General features: G+C 44.7%; 1 protein-coding gene across 2 annotated transcripts in view; it reads right to left on the reverse strand.

Moving 5' to 3' along the window:
• Positions 1-1,430: 1,430 nt before the first annotated feature.
• The window catches only part of xk (X-linked Kx blood group (McLeod syndrome)), a 30,353-nt gene continuing 5,367 nt past the window's right edge, over positions 1,431-26,416 (reverse strand). The window contains exons 2-4 of one of the 2 annotated variants that reach the window (XR_004204557.1): positions 17,469-17,731; positions 4,546-8,688; positions 1,431-4,506 (exon numbers count right to left, since the gene is read on the reverse strand). Coding sequence is in view for 1 of the 2 variants with exons in the window: in XM_020460359.2 (XP_020315948.1) it covers positions 7,763-8,688; positions 17,469-17,731 (1,189 nt within the window). In the remaining variant the exon portion in view is untranslated. Of the gene's footprint in view, positions 8,689-17,468; positions 17,732-26,416 lie in introns of both variants that reach the window. The other variant, XM_020460359.2, reaches the window with a different exon arrangement.

Here is a 26,416-nt window from a genome sequence, read left to right on the forward strand (position 1 = left end):
GAAACAAGGCTATCCTGAGTCTCTGTACAGGTCTGATGAAGCAAGGCTATCCCGAGTCTGCCTCTACAGGTCTGATGAAGCAAGGCTATCCTGAGTCTGTGTACAGATCTGATGAAGCAAGGCTATCCTGAGTCTTTGTACAGGTCTGATGAAGCAAGGCTATCCCGAGTCTGCCTCTACAGGTCTGATGAAGCAAGGCTATCCTGAGTCTGTGTACAGATCTGATGAAGCAAGGCTATCCTGAGTCTGTGTACAGATCTGATGAAGCAAGGCTATCCCGAGTCTGCCTCTACAGGTCTGATGAAGCAAGGCTATCCCGAGTCTGCCTCTACAGGTCTGATGAAGCAAGGCTATCCTGAGTCTGTGTACAGATCTGATGATACAAGGCTATCCTGAGTCTGTGTACAGGTCTGATGAAACAAGGCTATCCTGAGTCTGTGTACAGGTCTGATGAAACAAGGCTATCCTGAGCCTGATGATGAGTCTGCCTCTACAGGTCTGATGAAGCAAGGCTATCCTGAGCCTAATGATGAGAGGTTATGGCTGGTGAAACGTTTACCTAAAAAATCTTCTGAAAATGATTGCCTCAGTTGGAAAAAAATGCTTTAAGCATTTTGTTGATTACAATGAGGTAATCACTCATTGTAGAAGGGAAAGCTGTTTCTATACTATTCTGTTCGCCAAGCAAAGCAGATCAATTACTTCAATGATGGAGAGTCGGAGAAATGGAACTTGTAAAGAATTTGATCCCAGTCTAACAAACTAGAGGAATATTCTTGGCTGGATTCCATTGTCAAAACTTGCTACCTCTCCTTGTTTTGGGGGGGTATCAGTACATTTGATATTTTTTGCAACTTTTACTTCACTATATTCCTAAAGAAAGTAATTTACTTCTCACTCATACATTTTCCCTGACACACAAAAGTACTTGAGCTTAGCAGGACAGGAAAATGGTCCAATTCACACTTGTCAAGAGAACATGCCTGGCCATCCCTACTGCCTCTTATCTGGAGGACTTACTCAACACAAATGCTTTGTTTGTGAATTATGTCTGAGTGTTGGAATGTGCCCCTGACTATCCATAAAATAAATAAGAAAATTGTGCTTTCTGGTTTGCTTAATATGAACAATTTGAAATGATTTATACTTTTACTTTTGAAGTATATTTTTGCAATTGCATTTACTTTTGATACTTAAGTATATTAAAAACCAAATACTTTTAGACTTTTATTCAATTAGTATTTTACTGGTATGATAATTGGGTACTTTTTCCACCACTGTCATCCTTTCTGGTCTTGATGGATGAGATTTACACAGTCAGTCGTGTTTCTGTATTGTTCCACTAGGGGTCAGTATAAGACAGTATATGGGGTCCGATGATGACAAAACAATCACTCAAACGTCACATAAATATAAATGTACTTCACATATTGTTTGAATTTCATCTTTTAATAATCATATTCTCTCTGAAATTGATTCACAATACTGTGTGTGTGTTCATTAGATTTTTATAGATATCAAAAATTCTGTTTGGCTTCAAAGATTGTCTTTTTTAATAAAAACTATATGAAGCATTCATATGATACTAAATGTCATCAAGCCCTGTGCAACTGCATTGCAAAAGAAGAGCTAGTGCAAATAAAGACACATATAAAATAAATATACAACACACACATTAATACATGTAAGATTCAAGCTATACAAAGACACTTTTTACCATGACAAATATTAAACACATTTCAAATAGATATTGTGCAAGTCTGTGTGTATATTTCCATACATAATGAAACACCAGACAGACTCAGAGACATACAATAGCACAGCATGAATGAGCAAAACACATAGACATCCAATCAAAGCATCTCACTGGCGCCACATCAACAACAGCTGCTGCTGACTATTGCCCTTACAAAGATGAACCAAAGCGTGCTGGAAACGTGCAAAAGTGTGAGACGGAGAGTGAGTGGTAAGGCTGAAGCAACCGACTGCAGACAAAAGTCAAGAAGTGAAGTCGGGGGAGGTGCATCTGCTACAGCCGAAAGTCAGACACTGATGTGGCTTTCCAACAGCAAGGCTCAGCACAACATGGCAGTGTTGCCATCATTTATAAAAGTTGTTCTTTGTAATATCAAAATAAACACGTCTCCAACCCCCATATCACACACTCACAAAATGTAAATATATGCATGTAATATCAATTGGTGAGAGAGCCTCAAATAGCACATTCATTTGTACATATCTACTGTATACAGTGTATTCGGAAAGTATTCAGACCCCTTGACTTTTTCCACATTTTGTTACATTACAGACTTATTATAAAACAGATTTAAAAAAACAATTCTAATTAATCTACACCCAATACCCCATAATGACAAAGCAAAAACAGGTTTTCAGAAATTTTTGCAAAAACAGATATACCTTATTTCCATAAGTCATCTATATGTCTTTGCTAGGTAAAGCCCCGCCTTATCTCAGCTCACTGGTCACCATAGCAACACCCAACCATAGCATGCGCCCCAGCAGGTATATTTCACTGGTCATCCCCAAAGCCAACACTTCCTTTGGCCGCCTTTCCTTCCAGTTCTCTGCTGCCAACGACTGGAACGAATTGCAAAAATTACTGAAGCTGGAGTCTTATATCTCCCTCACTAACTTCAAGCATCAGCTGTCAGAGCAGCTTACCGATCACTGTACCTGTATACAGCCCATCTGTAAATAGCACACCCGACTACCTCATCACCATATTGTTATTTATCCTCTTGCTCTTTCACACCCCTGTATCCCCACCTCCACATCATCATCTGCACATCAATCACTCCAGTGTTGATGCTAAATTGTAATTATTTTTGCCTCTACAGCATATTTATTGCCTTACCTCACTATTCTTCTACATTTGAACACACTGTACATAGATTTTTCTATTGTGTTATTGACTCTACGTTTGTTTACGTGTAACTCTGTGTTGTTGTTTTTGTCACACTGCTTTGCTTTATCTTGGCCAGGTCGCAGTTGTAAATGAGAAAAAAATCTGACCCTTTGCTATGAGACTCTAAATTGAGCTCAGGTGCATCCTGTTTCCATTGATCATCCTTGACATGTTTCTACAACTTGATTGGTGTCCATCTGTGGTAAATTCAATTGATTGGACATGATTTGGAGAGACACACACCTGTCTATATAAGGTTCCACAGTTGACAGTGCATATCAGAGCAAAAACCAAGCCATGTGGTCGAAGGAATTGTCCGTAGAGCTCCGAGACAGGATTGTGTTGAGACACAGATCTGGGGAAGGGTGCCAAAATAATTCTGCAGCATTGAAGGTCCCCAATAACACAGTAGCTTCCATAATTATTAAATGGAAGAAGTTTGGAATCACCAAGACTCTTCCTAGAGTTGGCCGCCCAGTCAAACTGAGCAATCGCGGGAGAAGGGCCTTGGTCAGGGAGGTGACCAAGAACCCGATGGTCACTCTGACAGAGCTCCAGAGTTCCTCTGTGGAGATGGGAGAACCTTCCAGAAGGTTAACCATCTCTGCAGCACTCCACCAAACAGGCCTTTATGGTAGAGTGACCAGATGGAAGCCACTTCTCAGTAAAAGGCACATGACAGACCACTTGGAATTTGCCAAAAGGCACCCAAAGACTCTCAGACCATGGGAAACAAGATTCTCGGGTCTGATGAAACCAAGATTGAACTCTCTGGCCTGAATGCCAAGTGTCACGTCTTGAGGAAACCTGGTACCATCCCTGCCGTAAAGCATGGTGGTGGCAGCATCATGCTCTGGGGGATGTTTTTCAGAGGCAGGGACTGGGAGACCAGTCAGGGTCGAGGGAAAGATGAACGGAGCCAAGTACACAGCCAATACAACACAGGAGTGGCTTCGGGACAAGTCTCTGAATGTCCTTGAGTGACCTAGACAGAGCCCGGACTTGAACCCGATCGATCATCTCTGAGACCTGAAAATAGCTGTGCAGCGACACTCCATATCCAACCTGACAGATCTCGAAGAGGATCTGCAGCGAAGAATGGGAGAAACTCCCCAAATACAGCTGTCCAACGCTTGTAGCGTCATACCCAAGAAGACTCAAGGCTGTAATCGCTGCCAAAGGTGCTTCATCAAAGTACTGAGTAAAAAGTCTGAATACCTATGTAAATTATATATATATATTTTTTTTTTATACATTTGCAAACATTTCTAAAACCCAGTTTTTGCTTTGGCAAAATGGGGTATTGTGTGTAGATTTATGAGGTGAAAAAAATATTTTTTTAGAATAAGGCTGTAACGTAGCAAAATGTGGGAAAAGTCAAGGGGTCTGAATACTTTCAAATGCACTGTACATATGAATCGTAGCAAAGTTGCTTCCTGTTTAGTCACATCTATGGTCCTGTTTGCATGGGTCAAACAAAAATATTGTCATGATTGGTTGACAAATAGTGACTCCCACAATGCAGGCGATGGCGGCAAGTTGCAGCTGGTGAGGAGCAACTGCAGTTGAAACTTCATGACCTTTGATCACATGGTTGTTGTAAAGTTCAAGCAGTCGACCTTTGATCACATGGTTGTTGTAAAGTTCAAGCAGTCGACCTTTGATCACATGGTTGTTGTAAAGTTCAAGCAGTCGACCTTTGATCACATGGTTGTTGTAAAGTTCAAGCAGTCGACCTTTGATCACATGGTTGTTGTAAAGTTCAAGCAGTCGACCTTTGATCACATGGTTGTTGTAAAGTTCAAGCAGTCGACCTTTGATCACATGGTTGTTGTAAAGTTCAAGCAGTCGACCTTTGATCACATGGTTGTAAAGTTCATGCAAGTTGGACAATTTTTGTCTCTATAATGCAACACACTTTGAAAGGTGGTGATGATGGTCACCGACTTGACAAATGTGATCCGCTCGAAGGCGCCCAGATAGGGCGTCGGTGGCCGTGGTCATGCGGTGGGTTCAGTACACCAAGCGCAACCGTAGCTGATATTGCACCCATTAGATTCATCACTCTACATTAATATGGCAGTCTATTTAGTCCACCAGGCTCTACACACACTTTCTCTGATGGCTGCCGCACACAAACTATGCACTGGTGTTCTTGCTGACATGCTATTGCTATGACATGCGTTACTCGCCATGCATGTCTGTGTTCTGCTTTCCCACCCGTCCACCTGCTTGGTTCTGTTCCCTTCCTGCAGGGGGAATGGTACAGAATACCTTTCTCTCTGCCTGTAATTATTATTATCTTAACATTATGCATGCTCTGGCAGTGAGCTACCCCGAAGGAGCAGAGCCTCTAATGCCAAGACTAACGTATTGCTTGTATTGAAATCTTTTATAATAAATGGTTAAACAAACACTTGGTGTTTCCTGTCTGAAATACAGTTATGTGTTTCCTGTCTGTTTGATGAGAGATGGGTCTCTTTACACGTACTCTAGTGCTGGCTTAGAAATCACTGTCACCCTTGTCACAAGCACTTAGAAACACCACAGAAGCAGCACGCACATCAATGATTAAGCTCTTTTTCAAGGAAGTATAAAAGCAGCGTTGGTCGCAGCCGTAAGAGTAGAGTGTACTAAGGAAAAAAACAGTAAACCCAACCCAATATTTACATTACACCACACAAAGCTTTAAAATGTGTATGTGATGGGTCCAGTTCAGTACATGCACACCCCCATGCCAATGTGAAACACTGTAAATACACTAAATCCCAAATACTTGGTAAGTTCTGATGAGTAATATAGTAATGCAATGTATAATTCCATTGGAAGAGGACTGGCCACCCCTCAGAGCCTTGTTCCTCTAGGTTTCTTCTAGGTTCCTGCCTTTTTAGGGAGTTTTTCCCTAGCCACCGTGCTTCTACATCTGCATTGCTTGCTGTTTGGGGTTTTAGGCTGGGTTTCTGTATATCTGCTGATGTAAAAAGGGCATTATAAATACATTTGATTGATTGATTAATGTGAGTGACTGTATAGACAAGTATTTAGTTCTATGAAATGCATAACCAAATTAGGAAACCTCATTAGAAAAGCTATTGTGGCAGACTCACTTCGGACCAGTTTAATCTGTCTGAGTGTAGCGTTCTGTCCATACCGCCAGGACTTAACTTCCATAGAAAAGGCTGCAGACAAGTTACATTCTGGTTGTAGGAAAGTCTGTTCAACACTGAAATACTGATACTATGTCAGTAGTTGAGTCCGTTGCAGAAGAATCCCTACATCCAATGATTTGTCTGTAGTTGGTCGGTAATACTGGCTTAGGTAGAATAAACATCACGGACTGCGTAAGGACGTTCTCACAAGAACTACTTCGTCAGCATTACATTGCCTAACCTCATCCCCTGGCTAAATTCAGAGAGAGCCGGCTGGTGGATGATATCATACATTGCCTGTTCTTCCATTATACACTAACAGTGAAGCTGTAGTCTCTCTCCATGGCAAGGGGATACTGCCTTTGCAGCATTGGTTAGGGGAGTAAGGGGTTACAGTTTTGGGATTTGGTAACAGAACGGGGGTTAAGGGTTAAACAGAATGATAGCATTCAAATGATTTGGTTAGAGACACACAGTAGAATAAGGTTATGGGTATGGGGTTAAGATCATAGGGTTCAGAGTATTGTTCAGATTATGGTTCAGATTACGGTTCAGATTATGGCTATGGTTCAGAGTATGGTTCAGTGTATGGTTCAGATTATGGTTCAGTGTCTGGTTCAGTGTATTGTTCAGATTATGGTTCAGATTACGGTTCAGATTATGGTTAAGTGTATGGTTCAGTGTATGGTTAAGATTATGGTTCAGTGTATGGTTCAGAGTATGGTTCAGATTATGGTTCAGAGTATGGTTCAGTGTATGGTTCAGATTACGGTTCAGTGTATGGTTCACAGTATGGTTCAGAGTACGGTTCAGAGTATGGTTCAGTGTATAGTTCAGATTACGGTTCAGAGTTACGGTTCAGTGTACAGTTCAGATTACGGCTCAGAGTAGAGTTTAAAAATTCAAGTAACTTTCCCAAAATTCCCTGGTTTTCCAGAAATCATGGTTGGAAGATTCCTGGAATTACGAGGGAATAAACCGGAAATAGGGGAATCCTCCAACCAGAATTCCTGGAAAACCAGGGAATTTTTGAAAAGTTCCCAGAATTTTGCAACCCTAGTTCAGTGTAAACTGACAGGTAGGACAGAGGGGTTCATATGGCACTTACATAAGGAGACAGTACAGCAAATGTTGCTCTGTGTCCACCTTCCTTTGAATGGCACATAACTAGGACCAGGAGTATTTCCAGACCACATGACCTGAACAGGAAAGCCTCTTCCTGGTTCAGTCACAAGTTTAGGAACACTCCTGACCCTATACTAGGGCTGCAGAATTAATAGAATTCACATCAAATCACAATATTGACATTTGCAAAAGCCATATCGCAAGAGATCCATATCGCATGCAATATTTTGAAACGGCACTAAGCTGTGTGTATTGTCCGTTTTTATAGTTGCCTCTGTTTGTCATCCCTCTCCCTCTACTATTGCGACTGCTTCCCACTATACATTTGCATGCTGTTCTGTTAGGTCAAATGCAGTCAACAGTTCCAAACAAGGCCAACGCTACTTTCCACTTTGTTTCTTAATATAAGTCATTCTATTTCAACGATTCCAACAGTTCAGCCAAAGGTTTTGTATCTATATCGCAAGTCAAATCACAATCACAATATTTGGTCCAAAAATCACAATTCGAGTTTTTGCCCATATCGTGCAGCCCTACCCTACACACAACCAATCACAGCTCTTTAAGTGTTGCTGGACAGACTGTGGCTTACGTCGCCGTTCATCTCGCTCAACACTTCATGAGTCGTGTCATTGGGCATGTCATAGGTCATTGTGTCATTGGGCATGGTGTATGCCGTGTCATTGGCCACATCATATGATGTGTCATTGGCTGTCTCCGTGTGGGGGGTGGGGTCGGGGGCCAGAGGGTCCAGACCAGCCTTCTCTATTGGCCTGACGGCGTCCCTGTCAGGAGCGTAGCAGACTAAACAGAGCAGGGCGGAGCAGTCCCACAGGCCTTGGGTCATATTGGAGGAGAAGAGCTTCCTACAGGGGTGGCAGAACTGATAGAACACCAGCATGAAGAAGATGGCCATAGCGTAGGCCACCAGCAGCTGCAGCACTAACAACGGAGCACAAATGAACCTATAGAAGTCTGTCTTGTAGATGTACCACAGCAAAAGCAGAGAGGCGTTCTCCACGAACCTCAGCATGTAGTACACGGCCATGCGGTACCAGTTCTGGGACTTGTTGATCAGGTCTGGGTCGTTGAGCTTCAGCTGCACCGCCGACCAGCAGAACATATTGATGCCTGCGTAGAGGAACGTGAGGAGACAGAGGACGATGGTGGTGCCCACCCGGGTTAGCGTCTTCTCGATGTTCTCTGGGAAGGGCGAGTGGCTCTGCCAAAACAGCACCCACGGGTAGAGGAAGAAGAGGAAGAAGTTGAGCAGAACCACAGGGAGGATCCAGAGCTGCAGTACGGAGCTGAAGAGGACCAGGACGGTGACGCGCGTGGCGATCTCGAAGCTGCGCCACAGGAATATGCAGAGGTAGGCGGCGGGACGCACGTCCACCTCATAGTCGTCATACTTGATCTTGATGGCCAGAATGTTGCAGCGCAGGGCACCATATACGATGGACAGCAGGGAGATCACCATGAGGGTGCCTGGGAGTTAGAGAGATAGAGAGAGACGGAGAGAGAGACAGAGTGAGAGAGAGAGAGAGACAAAGTGAGAGAGACAGAGAGAGAGAGACAAAGTGAGAGAGACAGAGTGAGAGAGAGAGAGAGAGAGAGAGAGAGAGAGAGAGAGAGAGAGAGAGAGAGAGAAAGTGAGAGGGAGAGAGAGAAAGTGAGAGAGAGAGACAGAGTGAGAGAGACAGAGAGAGAGAGAGAGAGAGAGAGCGCATTCAGAATATTCCATTCCATTCAATATTGTTTTGTCATTTGAGGCTGAGCTCTTAAATAATATGACTGTTCATTCATTCACTAACTGTACATAGTGTAAACAGCCTGTAAAGCCACCAAAACTCACACATAGTTTGTTATTAACTAGCATAAACAGTCTAGGACCATGACTTCCCATGAAATAATGAAGTTATTGTTTATATGGATGAACACAGTACACCCCAGCACTAACCCAACGAACACAAGCGCCTCTCCAAACTCACTGTGACTCAGCATGCCCCCAGCATCATCACATACAGCATTTGCATAACATTGTGAAATAGGCTGAGAGACATTCAAATGTGTACACACATTACATTACAACCTTCTCAGACTAAAACACACCCTGTGTTGAATAACCGTGTTCAACACAAAGCCCTCCTGCCAAACAGGCTTCCTAATAGTGATACCTCCCTGACCCATGTGACCTTCTGCTGACTCAGGTGCTTGACCCATCTCACAAAACACTTTCTCCTGCAGGTTCACAGGGGATTTCAGTGTTTACAGGAGTCACTGTGTCTTTGACTGAGCTTTCGGTCCTGACAGTGTCGAGTTACTTTTCAGCTGACACATTAACAGCCTCTATATTTTTTTATTGAACCTTCTTTTAACTAGGCAAGTCAGTTAAGAACAAATTCTTATTTATAATGATGGCCAGTGGGTTAACGGCCTTGTCCAGGGGCAGAACGTCAGATTTTTACCTTGTCAGCTCAGGGATTCGATCTAGCAACCTTTCAGTTACTGGCCCAATGCTCTAACCACTAGGGTGACAGGTAGCCGAGCAGTGAAGAGTATTGGGCCAGTAAACAAAAGGTCGCTGGTTTGAATCTCTGAGCCGGCAAGGTGAAAAAAGGTGCTGTTCTTCCTATGAGCAAGGCAGTTAACACCCAACAACAACTGCTCCCGGATGTTGATTAAGGCAGCCCCCTGCACGTCTCTGATTCAGAGGGGTTGGGTGAAATGCAAAAGACACATTTCAGTTGTTTTAGCATGTTGTAGAGTACCACGGCATGATAAGGTCCATTACACTGTACTACTTCATCTGACAGTTTGACTTGATTTTCTTTCTTAGTTTAGGTGACAACTCCATTTTCCTCTGGTAGGCTCTAAGCCACACATAGTAATTTTCCTCTGATAGGCTCTAAGCCACACATACAAATTTTCCTCTGGTAGGCTCTAAGCCACACATACTAATTTTCCTCTGGTAGGCTCTAAGCCACACATAGTCATTTTCCTCTGGTAGGCTCTAAGCCACACATACTCATTTTCCTCTGGTAGGCTCTAAGCCACACATACTCATTTTCCTCTGGTAGGCTCTAAGCCACACATAGTCATTTTCCTCTGGTAGGCTCTAAGCCACACATAGTCATTTTCCTCCGGTAGGCTCTAAGCCACACATAGTCATTTTCCTCTGGTAGGCTCTAAGCCACACATACTCATTTTCCTCTGGTAGGCTCTAAGCCACACATACTCATTTTCCTCTGGTAGGCTCTAAGCCACACATAGTCATTTTCCTCTGGTAGGCTCTAAGCCACACATACTCATTTTCCTCTGGTAGGCTCTAAGCCACACATAGTCATTTTCCTCTGGTAGGCTCTAAGCCACACATACTCATTTTCCTCTGGTAGGCTCTAAGCCACACATACTCATTTTCCTCTGGTAGGCTCTAACCCACACATACTCATTTTCCTCTGGTAGGCTCTAAGCCACACATACTCATTTTTCTCTGGTAGGCTCTAACCCACACATACTCATTTTCCTCTGGTAGGCTCTAAGCCACACATACTCATTTTCCTCTGGTAGGCTCTAAGCCAAACATAGTAATTTTTCTCATACCTCTGGGGTGTCACCTTTAGACCAATGTATTGCTTTTGTTTACCTGTGGCCCTTACAGTGCTTAAATACGCTTGTACCTTTTGTACATACCGAGAAACATATTGTTTCCCTTCATTTTGTTGTGTTCCCATAACCACATCAACAGGTAGTCATTTCAGCACCGAGCAGCACCTTGTATGGTGTGAACTCTGTGGAAGATTGAACACTACTCCTGTATGACATCATCACATATGGGAGAATCTCCTACCAATTTCTCTGATTGTCATCAACTAAAAGTTATAGCATGTTGATCAGAGTTCTGTTTTCTTTCCCATAAACCATCTGATTGTGGGTTGTACTTAGTAGTATTGTTTGTTAATTTGTAAAATATTGTATATCTCTCTAAAACACTGGGCCTTCTGAGTGGTGCAGCGGTCTAAGGCACTGCATCGCAGTGCTAGCTGCATTACTACAGATCCTGGTTTGATTTGTGTTGTGTTTCAGAGAACGCACAGCTCTTGACCTTCGCCTCTCCCGAGTCCATACGGGAGTTTCAGTGATGGGACAAGACAGACTGTAACAGCCAATTGGGGTGAAAAAATATATTTTTTTTTATTGTTGTCCCTGATCGCTATAGATTGAGCAAGGAACACCTAGCTTCAACACAAATTCCTCTACCAGTTTCTTGTCTGCTCTTACTGCTTCCTGATTGGGTATGGCATATGCCTCTGACAAACCTACTGTAGTAAAGCAATCTGACACTACCATAATGGGCTTGTTACCTCATCCAGTCTGTAAATGAACCCATTAAGTCTCTAGATATCCTCTGGAAAGAGCAACCTGTGACAGAACTTGTCCTGGGCGCTCTGGGGGCTGGACCATGTCATTTGTATTCAGCTCCCCACTGCCCTTACACCACGGCTTTATGGCTCTCTGCCAGCCTGGACAATAGCATCTTGCTCTGATTTTACTGGTGAGCGTATTAACTCCTAAATGGCCTGCTGTTCTATCATTGCCATAAAGGTAAGTATCTCATGTACAGTACGAGCTCATCTGGTACAACCCCTCTCCAGATGGTGTCATCTCTCTCATAGTTTTAACTCTAAAGGCATAACACTCCATTCTTCACGTGTAATGCCCCCCACACTTGTTTGAAACGCTTGAACGTTGGCTCAGATTCCAGCTCTGCTCTACCACCGTTTTTCCATGTCTTTAACTGGGAGACCACCGGGTCTCTATCCTGTGCTTCCAACAGGAAAGCTGCATTTGTGGGAGCTGACTGGCTCGTTTGAGCTCTGACTGCAGGCTCAATAGTGACATCCTGAGGCTTGTTTACGATGACTCTCAGATTGGCTCTCAGAGAGTCTACACTCTCTGTCTGTGTCGGCAGGACACACCATCTGCATTACTGTGCAGTGGCCTGTGGACAATATCATAGTCCTACGGCTCCAGTTCCTCTAGGCACCTAGCTAACTGTACCTCAGGTACTCAGCCACCTCAGTGAGCTGTGATCAGTTCTCAGTAGACATTTCCTTCCCAGCAGAAAGTGTTTGAAATGTTTAAGAAACACTACCACAGCAAGAAGTTCCTTCTTGGTAGTGGAGTACATCCTCTCCTGTTGACAGTGGCCAACTGGCATATGCTACTACTCTCTCCCTACCCTCATGTTTCTGGGAGAGGACTGCCCCTATGCCTGTGTCACATGTGTCAGTATCCATTATGAAATCTAGGTCAGAGAAAGCACATATGGGGGATGTGGTAAGCTTGGACTTTAGTTCAATAAAGGCCACTTCACACGCTGCGTGCCACTCAAATGTTTTCCCCTTATCTGTAAATCTGTACAAGGGCTCCGCCGTCGCTGCAAAATCTGGTCTGAACCTCCTGTAGTATGACGCCAGGCCTAAAAAGCTTCTAGCCTCTGTCAGTGACTTGGGGCTAGGCCATGACCTGACTGTCTCTGTCAGTGACTTGGGGCTAGACCATAACCTGACTGTCTCTGTTAGTGACTTGGGGCTAGGCCATGACCTGACTGTCTCTGTCAGTGACTCGGGGCTAGGCCATGACCTGACTGTCTCTGTCAGTGACTTGGGGCTAGGCCATGACCTGACTGTCTCTGTCTGTGACTCGGGGCTAGGCCATGACCTGACTGTCTCTGTCTGTGACTCGGGGCTAGGCCATGACCTGACTGTCTCTGTCTGTGACTTGGGGCTAGGCCATGACCTGACTGTCTCTGTCTGTGACTTGGGGCTAGGCCATGACCTGACTGTCTCTGTCAGTGACTTGGGGCTAGGCCATGACCTGACTGTCTCTGTCTGTGACTTGGGGCTAGGCCATGACCTGACTGTCTCTGTCTGTGACTTGGGGCTAGGCCATGACCTGACTGTCTCTGTCAGTGACTCGGGGCTAGGCCATGACCTGACTGTCTCTGTCTGTGACTTGGGGCTAGGCCATGACCCGACTGTCTCTGTCTGTGACTTGGGGCTAGGCCATGACCTGACTGTCTCTGTCAGTGACTTGGGGCTATGCCATGACCTGACTGTCTCTGTCTGTGACTTGGGGCTAGGCCATGACCTGACTGTCTCTGTCTGTGACTTGGGGCTAGGCCATGACCTGACTGTCTCTGTCTGTGACTTGGGGCTAGGCCATGACCTGACTGTCTCTGTCTGTGACTTGGGGCTAGGCCATGACCTGACTGTCTCTGTCAGTGTCTTGGGGCTAGGCCATGACCTGACTGTCTCTGTCAGTGACTCGGGGCTAGGCCATGACCTGACTGTCTCTGTCTGTGACTTGGGGCTAGGCCATGACCTGACTGTCTCTCTCAGCCGAGATGATGTGTAGCTCACCTGTCACCTGAACAAATGGCACTTAGATGGTTTCACCTTATATCCTGACTGTTCCAATCTACTGAAAATCTCGTATAAGCGCTTCACATGCTCTTGGAATGTACAACCAAACACTATGATGTCGTCTAAGTACACCAGAGATATTGTCCACTATGAGTCAGCCAACACCAGGTCGGTGAGACGCTGGAAGCTGCTTGGAGAATTTGTCAACCAAAACCCCATGACCTGGAATTCGAAAAGCCCTCTCTTTGTCACAAAAGCAGTTTAGCTACGACCCTCAGGGTGCATCTCGAAGGGTGCATCTCGACTTCACCGTACCCACTGGCTAAGTCTAAAGTGGAAAACTACTGAGCACCGGCAATAGCGTTCAAGGCCTCATCTATCATAGGAAGTGGATATGCATATTTTACAGTGTTCTCGTTTAACCTTCTGTAATTCACACGGAACCTGATTTTGATAGGCCTGGTGTCCCATGTGTTAATATTATGCTGGACTAGTTTTGTGCCGTCCAATTTAAAATCACCAGTGCTACACTCTCGCACATACACTACATGAACAAAAGTATGTGGACACCTGCTCATCGAACATCTCATTCCAAAATCATGGACATTAATATTGAGTTCCCCCCCCCCCTCCCCTTCCTCTCTTCTTGGAACGCTTTCCTCTAGATGTTGGAACATTGCTGTGGGGACTTGCATCCATTCAGCCACAACAGGGCGATTAGGCCTGGCTTGCAGTCTGCGTTCCAATTCATCCCATAGGTGCTTGATGGGGTTGAGGTCAGGGCTCTTCTGCAGGCCAGTTAAGTTCTTCCACACCAATCACGACAAACCATTTCTGTATGGACTTCGCTTTGTGCACGGAGGCATTGTCATGCTGAAACAGGAAAGGGCCTTCCCCAAACTGTTTCCACAAAGTTGGCAGCTGTTGTATGCTGTAGATGTAAGATTTTCCTTCACTGGAACGAAGGGGCCTTGTCCGAACCATGAAAAACAGCCCCAGACCATTATTCCTCCTCCACCAAACTTTACAAATCCTGTAGGCTAGCAACGATAGTGTCTTCACTACCCTTCTCCCAGATAGAGAAACCCCAGTTCAGTGCCCTCCCGCAGTAGCTGTGAATCAGGGGTGACATTCATCACCCGCACTGGCATTTTCCCCTTCACTGAGCTGCCAACTTGTATCAGTGACTTCAGCACACGGCTCAAGAAGATCCTCAATTTTGTCATTGTTTACTGTACCCTCAACTTATATGTAACTTCTGGAGAGTATAATCGTGTCAGTCATCACTTTATAGACTCTCCATGCCTCTCCCCTGAAAATCAGTGTACTCTGCTTCCCCAAAACATTGCATGTTTTCTTTTGTAAATCAAGTACAGCCCCGTATTTTACCAGGAAGTCTGTCGCTATCAGTGCACACTGGTCTGTGTCACTCACAACGACAAAGTCCCCGGTCAGTTTCAGACCGTCAATGTTCATGACTGTGGACCAGCTCCCCAGTACTGAGAGAAACTGTCCATTTGCTACTTTAACCGTGCAGTGGTATGGTTGCAATGTACCACTCTTACCTCCAGTAGCATTTCTCTATACCTGTTCATGTACCATGGAAACCTGGGCCCACGAATCCACCATGACCTCACACTCGAAGTCAGCCATTTTGCACTCAAGGTAAACCCCACTCCCCACACCAATTGCTGTGGACTGGTCAGCTGTGAGTGTAGTTTAAGCCGATGCTGTGCTGTCCTTTTCCACGTCAGGACAACCTTTTTTCATCCAGCAGGCCTCTGTCATAGGTCGTCCTCTGTCGCTCCCGGGGAACCTAGATCTCCCATTACTGCTGTAGAAGACCCTGGAAACGATATCTGCTCTAATACGCCTCCCTCTGATGTGGCTCCTTCTCTGCTAGATGTTGTACCTCGGACCACACTGTACCTCACACAATGACTCAAACATCTCTTTTGGAACTCTGATGTTGTCTCCAACTGGAGGCAGAGTGACCTTGCTTGTGCCACACATGTTCACTTTGTATTGTGCAGTGTCTTGGTTTTCCAGCAATTCTAGCTGTCTTATCTGATCAAGCTCTGTAGCAATGCTAATTCCCTTTCCAATATTTCTGGTCCTGCCTTGCGCAGGTGAATACGAAGATCACTGCAACCACTGTGTAATAAAATGGTCTCGTGCAAACGAATCACGTGCGCACACACTCTAATCTGGGTAAACCCTTGAAGCTAGCCTGCTTAAATCATGGCCAAATTTACGAATGCACTCACTCACGTTAAGTTTCCTGTCCTGAAAAAAAGGTAAGATTCCAGTCAGTATGCTCAAAATGCAAATTTCCCTCAGTGAAAGCATGGGAAAGTTCAAACGATCTAACTCAAACGGTTCAATCCAAGCAGTCCATTCTTTCCACTCAAACGGTTCAATCCAAGCAGTCCATTCTTTCCACTCAAACGGTTCAATCCAAGCAGTCCATTCTTTCCACTCAAACGGTTCAATCCAAGCAGTCCATTCTTTCCACTCAAACGGTTCAATCCAAGCAGTCCATTCTTTCCACTCAAACGATTCTGGCATGAACGCCAGCCAGTCAATCCGCCTGTCCATTGCACCTGGCTGATCTACCACCATCTGTCGATTGTTGTTCCCGGGTTGTTTGACTTCTCCCTCCATTTTCCCACGCAGATAGCAAGCTAATGTTAGCCAAACGAGTGAGTTGCTGTTAGCTAATTGATTTGTTAATCCCAAAATCCGCTGCCACCAATTTGTAACGACTCTGTAAGGCCACCGAAACGTACAGGTAGGTTATTAACTAGCATAAACAGTCTAGGACGATGATTTTCCATGAAATAATCAAGTTGTAATTTATTTGGATGAACACTGTGCACCCCAACACTAACCTGACGCACACAAGCACCTCTCCAAAACATACTACTCCTCAGCACCCTCCCCCCAGCATCATCACATACAGCAACTCATTTGCATAACAGTGTGTGATAGGCTGAGAGAAATTTGAATGTGTACACACATTACAATAGAAACAAGATCCACTGGATCAATTTACAGATTAGCATTTGCAATATGAAGTGCCATAGTTCACGTCGTCAACACATGACACTATGGTTTTGATAGCATAGAACTGTCAGATTCTGCCTGACCACCGAAACAGCTTGAAGCTTTTCCTCTGGTCACACTCAGTCTCACACAGCAAAGCAGTTCTTCAGTCTGGAATGACATTCTCAATAACAGAAAATGAAACAGGGAAGTATTAGCAGACTGTGACTCAAATGTGTCTGTGATACTAGTTGCTATATTATGCATAATCATGATTCAGATGGTGGATGAAAACAGTTATTTCAAACAGTGAGTTTGAAGACTGTGATCTAAATCAAATACCTTGATAGCAGAGCGCTAGAGAGTGTTGCGTAATACCACTTTGAGTCATGAAAACACCATCCGCTTATTTCCAACGTGGCACTTAGCTAATCAGCCCACGCCATAGTGAAACTGCTCTGAGGGGGGTGGACCGGCCTGGAGGGATTTTGGGGAAGGACTGTGTCTCTGTAGTGAGCCTCTATAGGGGGTAAGCAGCAGATATAACTCAACTATGTTAATGTGCAGGCTCAAAGAGGTTCCTATATACTGAGAAAGCTGGGGGCCTCTGTCCCTCAACTCATGGAACTCAAGATGACTCAAGTGTGATCAAACAGAGAGAAAACACACACACACACACACACACACACGCACATGCATAGAAACACAAACAGACACTGAAAATTGAAACAACTATACGTCACACTTCTCCACCTCACACACACACAAACACACAGTCACACAAACACCACTCACCTCTGCCGATGGACACCCCCTGTTGCAGGACACAAATGTAGAGCTGCAGGGTGAGCTGGGGGGCGGAGCCCAGGAAGGCCTGGATGACAGAGGTGCGGGCGAAGGCGGCACGGTGGGTGAACAGCTTGCCCTCTGCCTGCCCCACCTGTCTCTCCACCTCCTCAGACTGGCCCCCCCTGGGCATCTGGCGCTTCCGCGTGATGCTGACATACGGCTCCTCTACCCGGCCCACACTGCCGTAGATACAGAACGCCTCCAGACACCTACAGCAGCAGAGGAACACACACACACATAAAACATGATTAATGCAGTGGGGTACCCAAGGCCTCCACACATCTACAGCAGCACATAAATACTAAAATAACGAGGGAAGATGTGGAAGACATTATGAACAATGCTGTGGATACCAAACCCATGGGAGTGTCTCAAACTCTTAACAGTGTGCAAGAACTTTTCTGTATTTTCACACAATATCTTATCCTTATAGTTAACAAACAGATTACCGACCATTTCGAATCACACCGTACCTTCTCCACTATGCAATCTGGTTTCAGAGCTGGTCATGGGTGCACCTCAGACACGCTCAAGGTCCTAAACGATATCATAACCACCATCGATAAGAGACATTACTGTGCAGCCGTATTCATTGACCTGGCCAAGGCTTTCAAATCACATTCTTATTGGCAGACTCAACAGCCTTGGTTTCTCAAATGACTGCCTCGCCTGGTTCACCAACTACTTCTCAGACGGAGTTCAGTTGTCCTGACCTCTGGCAGTCTCTATGGGGGTGACACAGGGTTCAATTCTCGGGCCGACTCTCTTCTCTGTATACATCAATGATGTCGCTCTCGCTGCTGGTGATTCTTTGATCCACCTCTACGCAGACGACACCATTCTGTATACATCTGGCCCTTCATTAGACACTGTGTTAACTAACCTCCAGATGAGCTTCAATGCCATACAACTCTCCTTCTGTGGCCTCCAACTGCTCTTAAATGCAAGTAAAACTAAATGCATGCTCTTCAAATGATCGCTGCCCGCACCTGCCCGCCCGTCCAGCATCACTACTCTGGACGGTTCTGACTTAGAATATGTGGACAACTACAAATAACTAGGTGTCTGGTTAGACTGTAAACTCTCCTTCCAGATTCACATTAAACATCTCCAATCCAAAATTCAATTTAGAATTGGCTTCCTATTTCGCAACAAAGCCTCCTTCACTCATGCTGCCAAACATACCCTTGTAAAACTGACCATTCTACCGATCCTCGACTTCGGCAATGTCATTTACAAAATAGCCTCCAACACTCTACTCAGCAAATTGGATGCAGTCTATCACAGTGCCATCCGTTTTTTCACCAAAGCCCCATATACTACCCACCACTGCGACCTGTACGCTCTCGTTGGCTGGCCCTCGCTTCATACTCGTCGCCAAACCCACTGGCTCCAGGTCATCTACAAGTCTCTGCTAGGTAAAGCCCCGCCTTATCTCAGCTCACTGGTCACCATAGCAGCACCCACCCGTAGCTCACGCTCCAGCAGGTATATCTCACTGGTCACCCCCAAAGCCAATTCTTCCTTTTGGTCGCCTCTCCTTCCAGTTCTCTGCTGCCAATGACTGGAACGAACTGCAAAAATCACTAAAGATGGAGACTCTTGCCTCCCTCACTAGCTTTAAGCACCAGCTGTCAGAGCAGCTCACAGATCTCTGCACCAATTCATACATAGCTCATCTGTAAATATCCAATCCAATCTACCTCATCCCCATACTGTATTTATTTATTTATCTTTGCACCCCAGTATCTCTACTTGTACATTCATCTTCTGCACATTCTACCACTCCAGTGTTTAATAGCTATATTGTAATTACTTAGCCACCATGGCCTATTTATTACCTTACCTCTCTTATCCTACCTCATTTGCACATGCTGTATATATATTTTTCTACTGTATTATTGATTGTATGTTTGTTTATTCCATGTGTAACTCTGTATTGTTGTATGTGTCAAACTGCTTTGCTTTATCTTGGCCAGGTTGCAGTTGCAAATGAGAACTTGTTCTCAACTAGCCTACCTGGTTAAATAAAGGTAAAATAAATACAAATAAATACAAATCCTGCAATCGCTGGAAAATACAGCCTCTAGAATCCATTGATGATAACATACAACAATAGAAACAAAAACAAACATCAATGAACTGCCATAGATACGGAGCTCCCTTACCAACAGCATCATCACACATATGACACTACTAGAATAACGCACATCTCTATCATCACTATCAACATAAACACCACCTGCAACACTATCAACATAAACATTACCTGCAACACTATCAACACAAACACTACCTTCAACACTATCAACATAAACACCACCTTCAATACTATCAACATAAACACCACCTTCAACACTATCAACATAAACACCACATTCAACACTATCAACATAAACACCACCTGCAACACTATCAACACAAACACCACCTGCATCACTATCAACAAACACCACCTGCAACACCATCAACATAAACACCACCTGCATCACTATCAACATAAACATTACCTGCATCACTATCATCATAAACACCACCTGCATCACTATCAGCATAAACACCACCTGCATCACTATCAGCATAAACACCACCTGCATCCCTATCAGCATAAACACCACCTGCATCACTATCAATAAACACCACCTGCATCACTATCATCATAAACACCACCTGCATCACTATCATCATAAACACCACCTGCTACACTATCAACATAAACACCACCTGCAACACTATCAACATAAACACCACCTAGATCACTATCAACATAAACACCACCTGCAACACTATCAACATAAACACCACCTGAATCACTATCAACATAAACACCACCTGCAACACTATCAACATAAACACCACCTGCATCACTATCAACATAAACACCACCTCCAACACTATCAACATAAACAACACCTACATACAACAACAGCGCCGCAGAAGGAGCAGACGGAGCAGCCACCTGGTCAGGCTCCGTAAACATGCACATTGCCCACCGCTCCTGAGTATACTACTAGACAATGTTCAGTCTCTTGACAACAAGGTAAACAAAATTCAAGCAAGGGTTGCCTTCCAGAGAGACGGAAACATGGCTCTTCATGGAAACATGGCTCTCTCTGGATATGTTGTCGGAATCAGTTCAGCCACCAGGCTTCCCCATGCATTGTGCCGACAGAGATTATCACCTCTCTGGGAAGAGGAAGGGTGGAGGTGTATGCTTCATGATTAACGACTCATGGTGTAATCATAACAACATACAGGAACTCAAGTCCTTCTGCTCACCCGACCTTGAATTCCTTACAATCAAATGCCGGCCATTTTACCTACCAAGAGAATTCTTGTCAGTTATGTACAGCTGTGTACATTCCCCCTCAAGCAGACACCACGGCGGCCCTCAAGGAACTTCACTGAACTATATGCAAACTGGAAACCATATATCCTGAGGCTGCATTTATTATAGCCTGGGATTTTAACAAAGCAAATTTGAGAACAAGCCTACCTAAATTCTACCAGCATATTGATTGTGCTACGTGCATGAGTTATATCCTCGACCACTGCTACTCTAACTTTCGCGATGCATACAAAGCCATCTTGCTTTGGAAAGAGGTCTGGGAACATGACTGAATATAAACAATGTAGTTATTCCCTCCGCAAGGCAATCAAACAAGTGAAATGCCAGTACAGGAACAAGGTGGAGTCGCAATTTAACAGCTCAGACACAAGACGTATATGGCAGGGTCTACAGGAAATCATGGACTACAAAAAGAAAACCAGCCACGTCACAGACACCGACGTCATGCTTCCAGACAAACTAAACACCTTCTTTGCCCGCTTTGAGGATAATACAGTGCCACTGTCATGGCCCGCTAACAAAGACTGCGCCCTGCCCTCGCCTTCTCTGTGGCTGACGTAAGTAAAACATTTAAACGTGTTAACCCTCGCAGGGCTGCTGGCCCAGACGGCATCCATAGCCGTGTCCTCAGAGTGCAGATCAGCTGGCTGGTGTGTTTACGGACATATTCAACCGCTCCCTATCCAAGTCTGCTGTCCCCACATGCTTCAAGATGGCTACCATTGTTCCTGTACCAAAGAAGGCAAAGATAACTGAACTAAATGACTACCGCCCTGTAGCACTCACTTCTGTCATCATGAAGTGCTTTGAGAGACCAGTCAAGGATCATATCAACTCCACCTTACCGGCCACCCTAGACACACTTCAGTTTGCATACCACCCCAAAAGGTCCACAGACGACACAATTGCCATCACACTGCACACTGCCCTATCCCATCTGGACAAAAATAATACCTATATAAGAATGCTGTTCATTGACTACAGCTCAGCATTCAACACCATAGTACCCTTCCAAGCTCATCATTAAGCTGGACGCTCTGGGTCTCAACCCCACCCTGTGCAATTGGGTCCTGGACTTTCGATGGGCCTCCCCCAGGTGGTGAAGGTAGGAAACAACTTCTCCACTTCACTGACTCTCAACACTATCCAGAGGGTAGTGCAGTCTGCACAACGCATTACCGGGGGCAAACTACCTGCTCTCCATGACACATACAGCACCCGATGTCACAGGAAGGCCAAAAATATCATCAAGGACAACAACCACCCGAGCCACTGCCTGTTCACACCGCTACCATCCAGAAGGCGAGGTCAGTACAGGTGCATCAAAGTTGGGACCGAGAGACTGAAAAACATCTTATATCTCAAGGCCATCAGACTGTTAAACAGCAATCACTAACTCAGAGAGGCTGCTGCCCACATTGATACCCAGTCACTGGCCACTTTAATAAATGGATTAGTCACTAGTCACTTTGTACAATGCCACTCTAAATAATGCCAATTAATGTTTACATATCTTACATTACACATATCACATGTATATACTGTATTTTATACCATCTATTGCACCTTGCCTATGCCGCTCGGCCATCACTCATCCATATATTTATATGTACATATTCTCATTCACCCATTTAGATTTGTGTGCATTAGGTAGTTGTTGGGGTTTGTTAGATTACCTGTTAGATATTACTGCACTGCCAGAAACTAAAAGCATAAGCATTCCACTACACTCACATTTATATCTGCTAACCATGTGTATGTGACAAATACAATTTAATTTGAATAAATAAAATAATACATTTTGAATATCAACATAAACACCACCTGCAACACTATCAACATAAACACCACCTGCAACACTATCAACATAAACACCACCTGCAACACTATCAACATAAACACCACCTGCAACACAATCAACATAAACATTACCTGCAACACCATCAACATAAACATTACCTGCAACACTCTCAACATATACACCACCTGCAACACTATCAACATAAACATTACCTGCAACACTATCAACATAAACATTACCTGCAACACTCTCAACATATACACCACCTGCAACACTATCAACATAAACACTACTATCAACAGCCAGCTGGATCTACTACGTCCCATAGTAACACCCCAAACTCTATCCGTGAGTTGACCAGTTGCAGCTCCACACATTAGTCAACATGACCTACCCAGGCTTCTCAGTAGAGCAGTAGACTCGAGGCAGTCATCTTCCAATGTGGCTAAAGACTAAAGGCCCGGGTGGGCGGGTGTGTGACTGGGCTGTGGGCCAGGGCCAGGGCAGTATAACTCATTCACTCTGTCTGGGTAAAGCAGCTCTGGTCCACGGTGCCAATAAAAGACGAGGCAGGGAGCTTTACGGTCACAGGGCCAGTGAGGGACAGGCTGTTTATCAGGCTAAACAGCCTCCCAGTGACACGCAAAGTGGTAATAGTATGCATCAGCTAAAAGGCTGCGCTGCTAACTGCTAACTCTACTGCTAACCCTTCCTAATCCTAACAGCTTTAGCAACACACTTGCTAAATATCAGAGCCCACACGTATCAGTATGCTATACAGTAGTAGTCTAGGCCCAGGGATTTTACTTGACCATATGCCCTGACAAGGACACTGGGCCTGAGGCTATAGATCTCAGAATAGTTCAGGTCACATGGGAAGAAACATCTTTGGGCCCTACATACAACATACAGTCTGTCATTTAGCTACCTTGATGGTGAAGCAATATTGAAATTGCAATTAAGGGATTTAGTGTCCCAGCGTCGCATAGCATTTCCAATTAGACCTGTATGATGAATTAGTGTGTGTGTGTGTGTGTGTGTGTGTGTGTGTGTGTGTGTGTGTGTGTGTGTGTGTGTGTGTGTGTGTGTGTGTGTGTGTGTGGTAACTAGAGACTGCAGGCAAGGGGCTGGCTTTAGAACATAATTACAACAGTAGGAAAGTGATCACAGACTTGTAATGGAGAACTGGAGCAGCTAGGGTGAGAGTGAATAAAATATAAATGAATAAGTCACAATGGGTAACTCAATCATGTTAATGGAGAAAGACAGCAACAAAGCTATTTAGATGCTTTAACCACCTGCCCATCTGGCACATGGTGGCACTTGTTTCCTGTGTACTGCCCCTTTCAAATAAATGTAATTAAAACTATTCAATTAAACATCTCCAAACATTCCAGAAGCAGAAATGTACATTTTGGTCATTTGGCCTCACTTCACAGTCTAGTGTATGCTGTATGTTTTCAGGATGTGGCCCCCTGCTTCTGTGCAGACTGATACCCTGCCTTCTCCACTTGTGTTATCACAGATAAGAACCAGGAAGCAGCAACATGTGCTATTCTTAGAGCTGCCTGTGCAATGGAGGAGCAAGGGCGTGAGTCAGAGATACATGCTTTTAGACACATCATTACATTTTAGACTCAAGAGATACATGCCATATATCCAGAGGCCGTTACTGCCAAGCATTATTCAACAACACCCCATCAGCTTTGAGTGATGTATGACATCACATATCCATCTATCTGTTCAACTAGGAAACACAACATCACACATACCCACAGGCTAGCCATAGTGTCAGTGAGTGTCCACTGTTATAGATAGGGGCTCCCAAGTGGCGCAGCGGTCTAAGGCACTGCATCTCAGTGCTGGAGGCGTCACTACAGACCCTGGTTTGATTCCAGGCTGTATCACAACCTGACGTGATTGGGAATCCTGTAAGGCGGCGTACAATTGGCCCAGAGTCGTCCAGGTTATGGTTTGGCCGGGGTAGGCTGTCATTGTAAATAAGAATTTGTTCTTATTCCCCCTCAGGAGACTGAAAAGATTTGGCATGGGTCCTCAGATACTCAAAAGAATATACAGCTGCACCATTGAGAGCATCCTGACTGGTTGCATCACTGCGTGGAATGGCAACTGCTTGGCTTCCGACCGCAAGTCACTGCAGAGGGTAGTGAGTACGGCCCAGTACATCACTGGGCCAAGCTTCCTGCCATCCAGGACCTCTATACCAGGCGGTGTCAGAGGAAGGCCCTAAAAATGGTCAAAGACTCCAGCCACCGTAATCACAGACTGTTCTCCCTGCTACCGCATGGAAAGCGGTACCGGAGCACCAAGTCTAGGTCCAAGATGCTTCTAAACAGCTTCTACCCCCAAGTCATAAGACTCCTGAAGATCTAATCAAATGGCTACCCAGACTATTTGCCTTGCCTCCCCCCTCTGGAACTCTGCTGCTACTCTCTGTTATTATCTATGCATAGCCATTTTAATAACTCTACCTACATGTACCTCAATTACCTCGACACCGGTGCCCCCACACATTGACTATGTACGGGTACCCCCTGTATATAGCCCCGCTATTGTTATTTACTGCTGCCCTTTAATTATTTGTTATTCTTATCTCTTACTTTTTAAAATGTATTTTCTTAACTGCATTGTTGGTTAAGGGCTTGTAAGCAAGCATTTCACTGTAAGGTTGTATTCGGTGCATGTGACAAATCAAATATGATTTGATTTGATAAAGTGTTTTTTTTACAAAAATTAAAACAAGGTTGGAGTAATAACATGTTCAACTACTTAAGACATTGCCTCAAATCACTATATCAGTGATGTAGTGGCTTAGCTGGCTAAGTAATACTAGCCAGAGCCCTTCAACATTATTGCAATAGAAGTATCTGCAGGCAACTGGCCCCTGACTGACTGACATATTTAAAAGTGGCTATTCATCAGTTGTGCATTCTCAGAGAGTCGGTTTTTGTTTGTTTGGGGGGGGGATGTCTGTTGACACGGCATGAGTCGCAGGACGGTTTTAAAGTGGCCTTTTGTCCAGCATCTCGCAAACACAATGTCAGCAGCGTCTCTAGTTGCCTACTTGAGTCGGCTCCGAGATGGGGTGGTTTGTTTCACGTCTCAGGCCCTTGGCCTGTGCCGTCAGAGGGCGGAGTAAGCAGTTTGAGAGTGATGAATGTGCTGCTAAAAAGGCAAATTGGGCGGAAGCAGGCGAACATAAAAAACAAACCACTGTTCATGATTCCACTCATTCGCAAAGAGGCAGACCTGTGTGACTAGAACTCAGTCAGATCAAGAAAATAAGCTTTCTGAACTTTGATCAGCGCTGGGAGCAATATTTATGTTGATTCGTAAATGATTTTCTTTATTGTGTATAACATTTATATTTGTATTCTTTTTTTCCCCTTCAAATTAGACAAAATTACTAAGGTCCGGACCTCGGTGTCCTCATATGTTGTTACGGCCCTGGTCAGTGAAACTCAAATCAACTGAGCACCTTGAGTCCAAGGGTAATACCCAAGGATTCTACTATTTGCATATTCCATTGCAGAAGGCTGCAACGCCGTGGGTGTATTCTGTAGCTATTGGGTGGGTGTATTCTGTAGCTATTGGGTGGGTGTATTCTGTAGCTATTGGGTGGGTGTTTTCTGTAGCTATTGGGTGGGTGTTTTCTGTAGTCCTCTGGTTTGCAGATTCCAAAACTGTGCGTGTCTGTGATTATTTGGTGCATCCATCCAGTAG

The sequence above is a fragment of the Oncorhynchus kisutch genome, linkage group LG2, assembly GCF_002021735.2.
Source record: "Oncorhynchus kisutch isolate 150728-3 linkage group LG2, Okis_V2, whole genome shotgun sequence".
Taxonomy (NCBI): domain Eukaryota; kingdom Metazoa; phylum Chordata; class Actinopteri; order Salmoniformes; family Salmonidae; genus Oncorhynchus; species Oncorhynchus kisutch.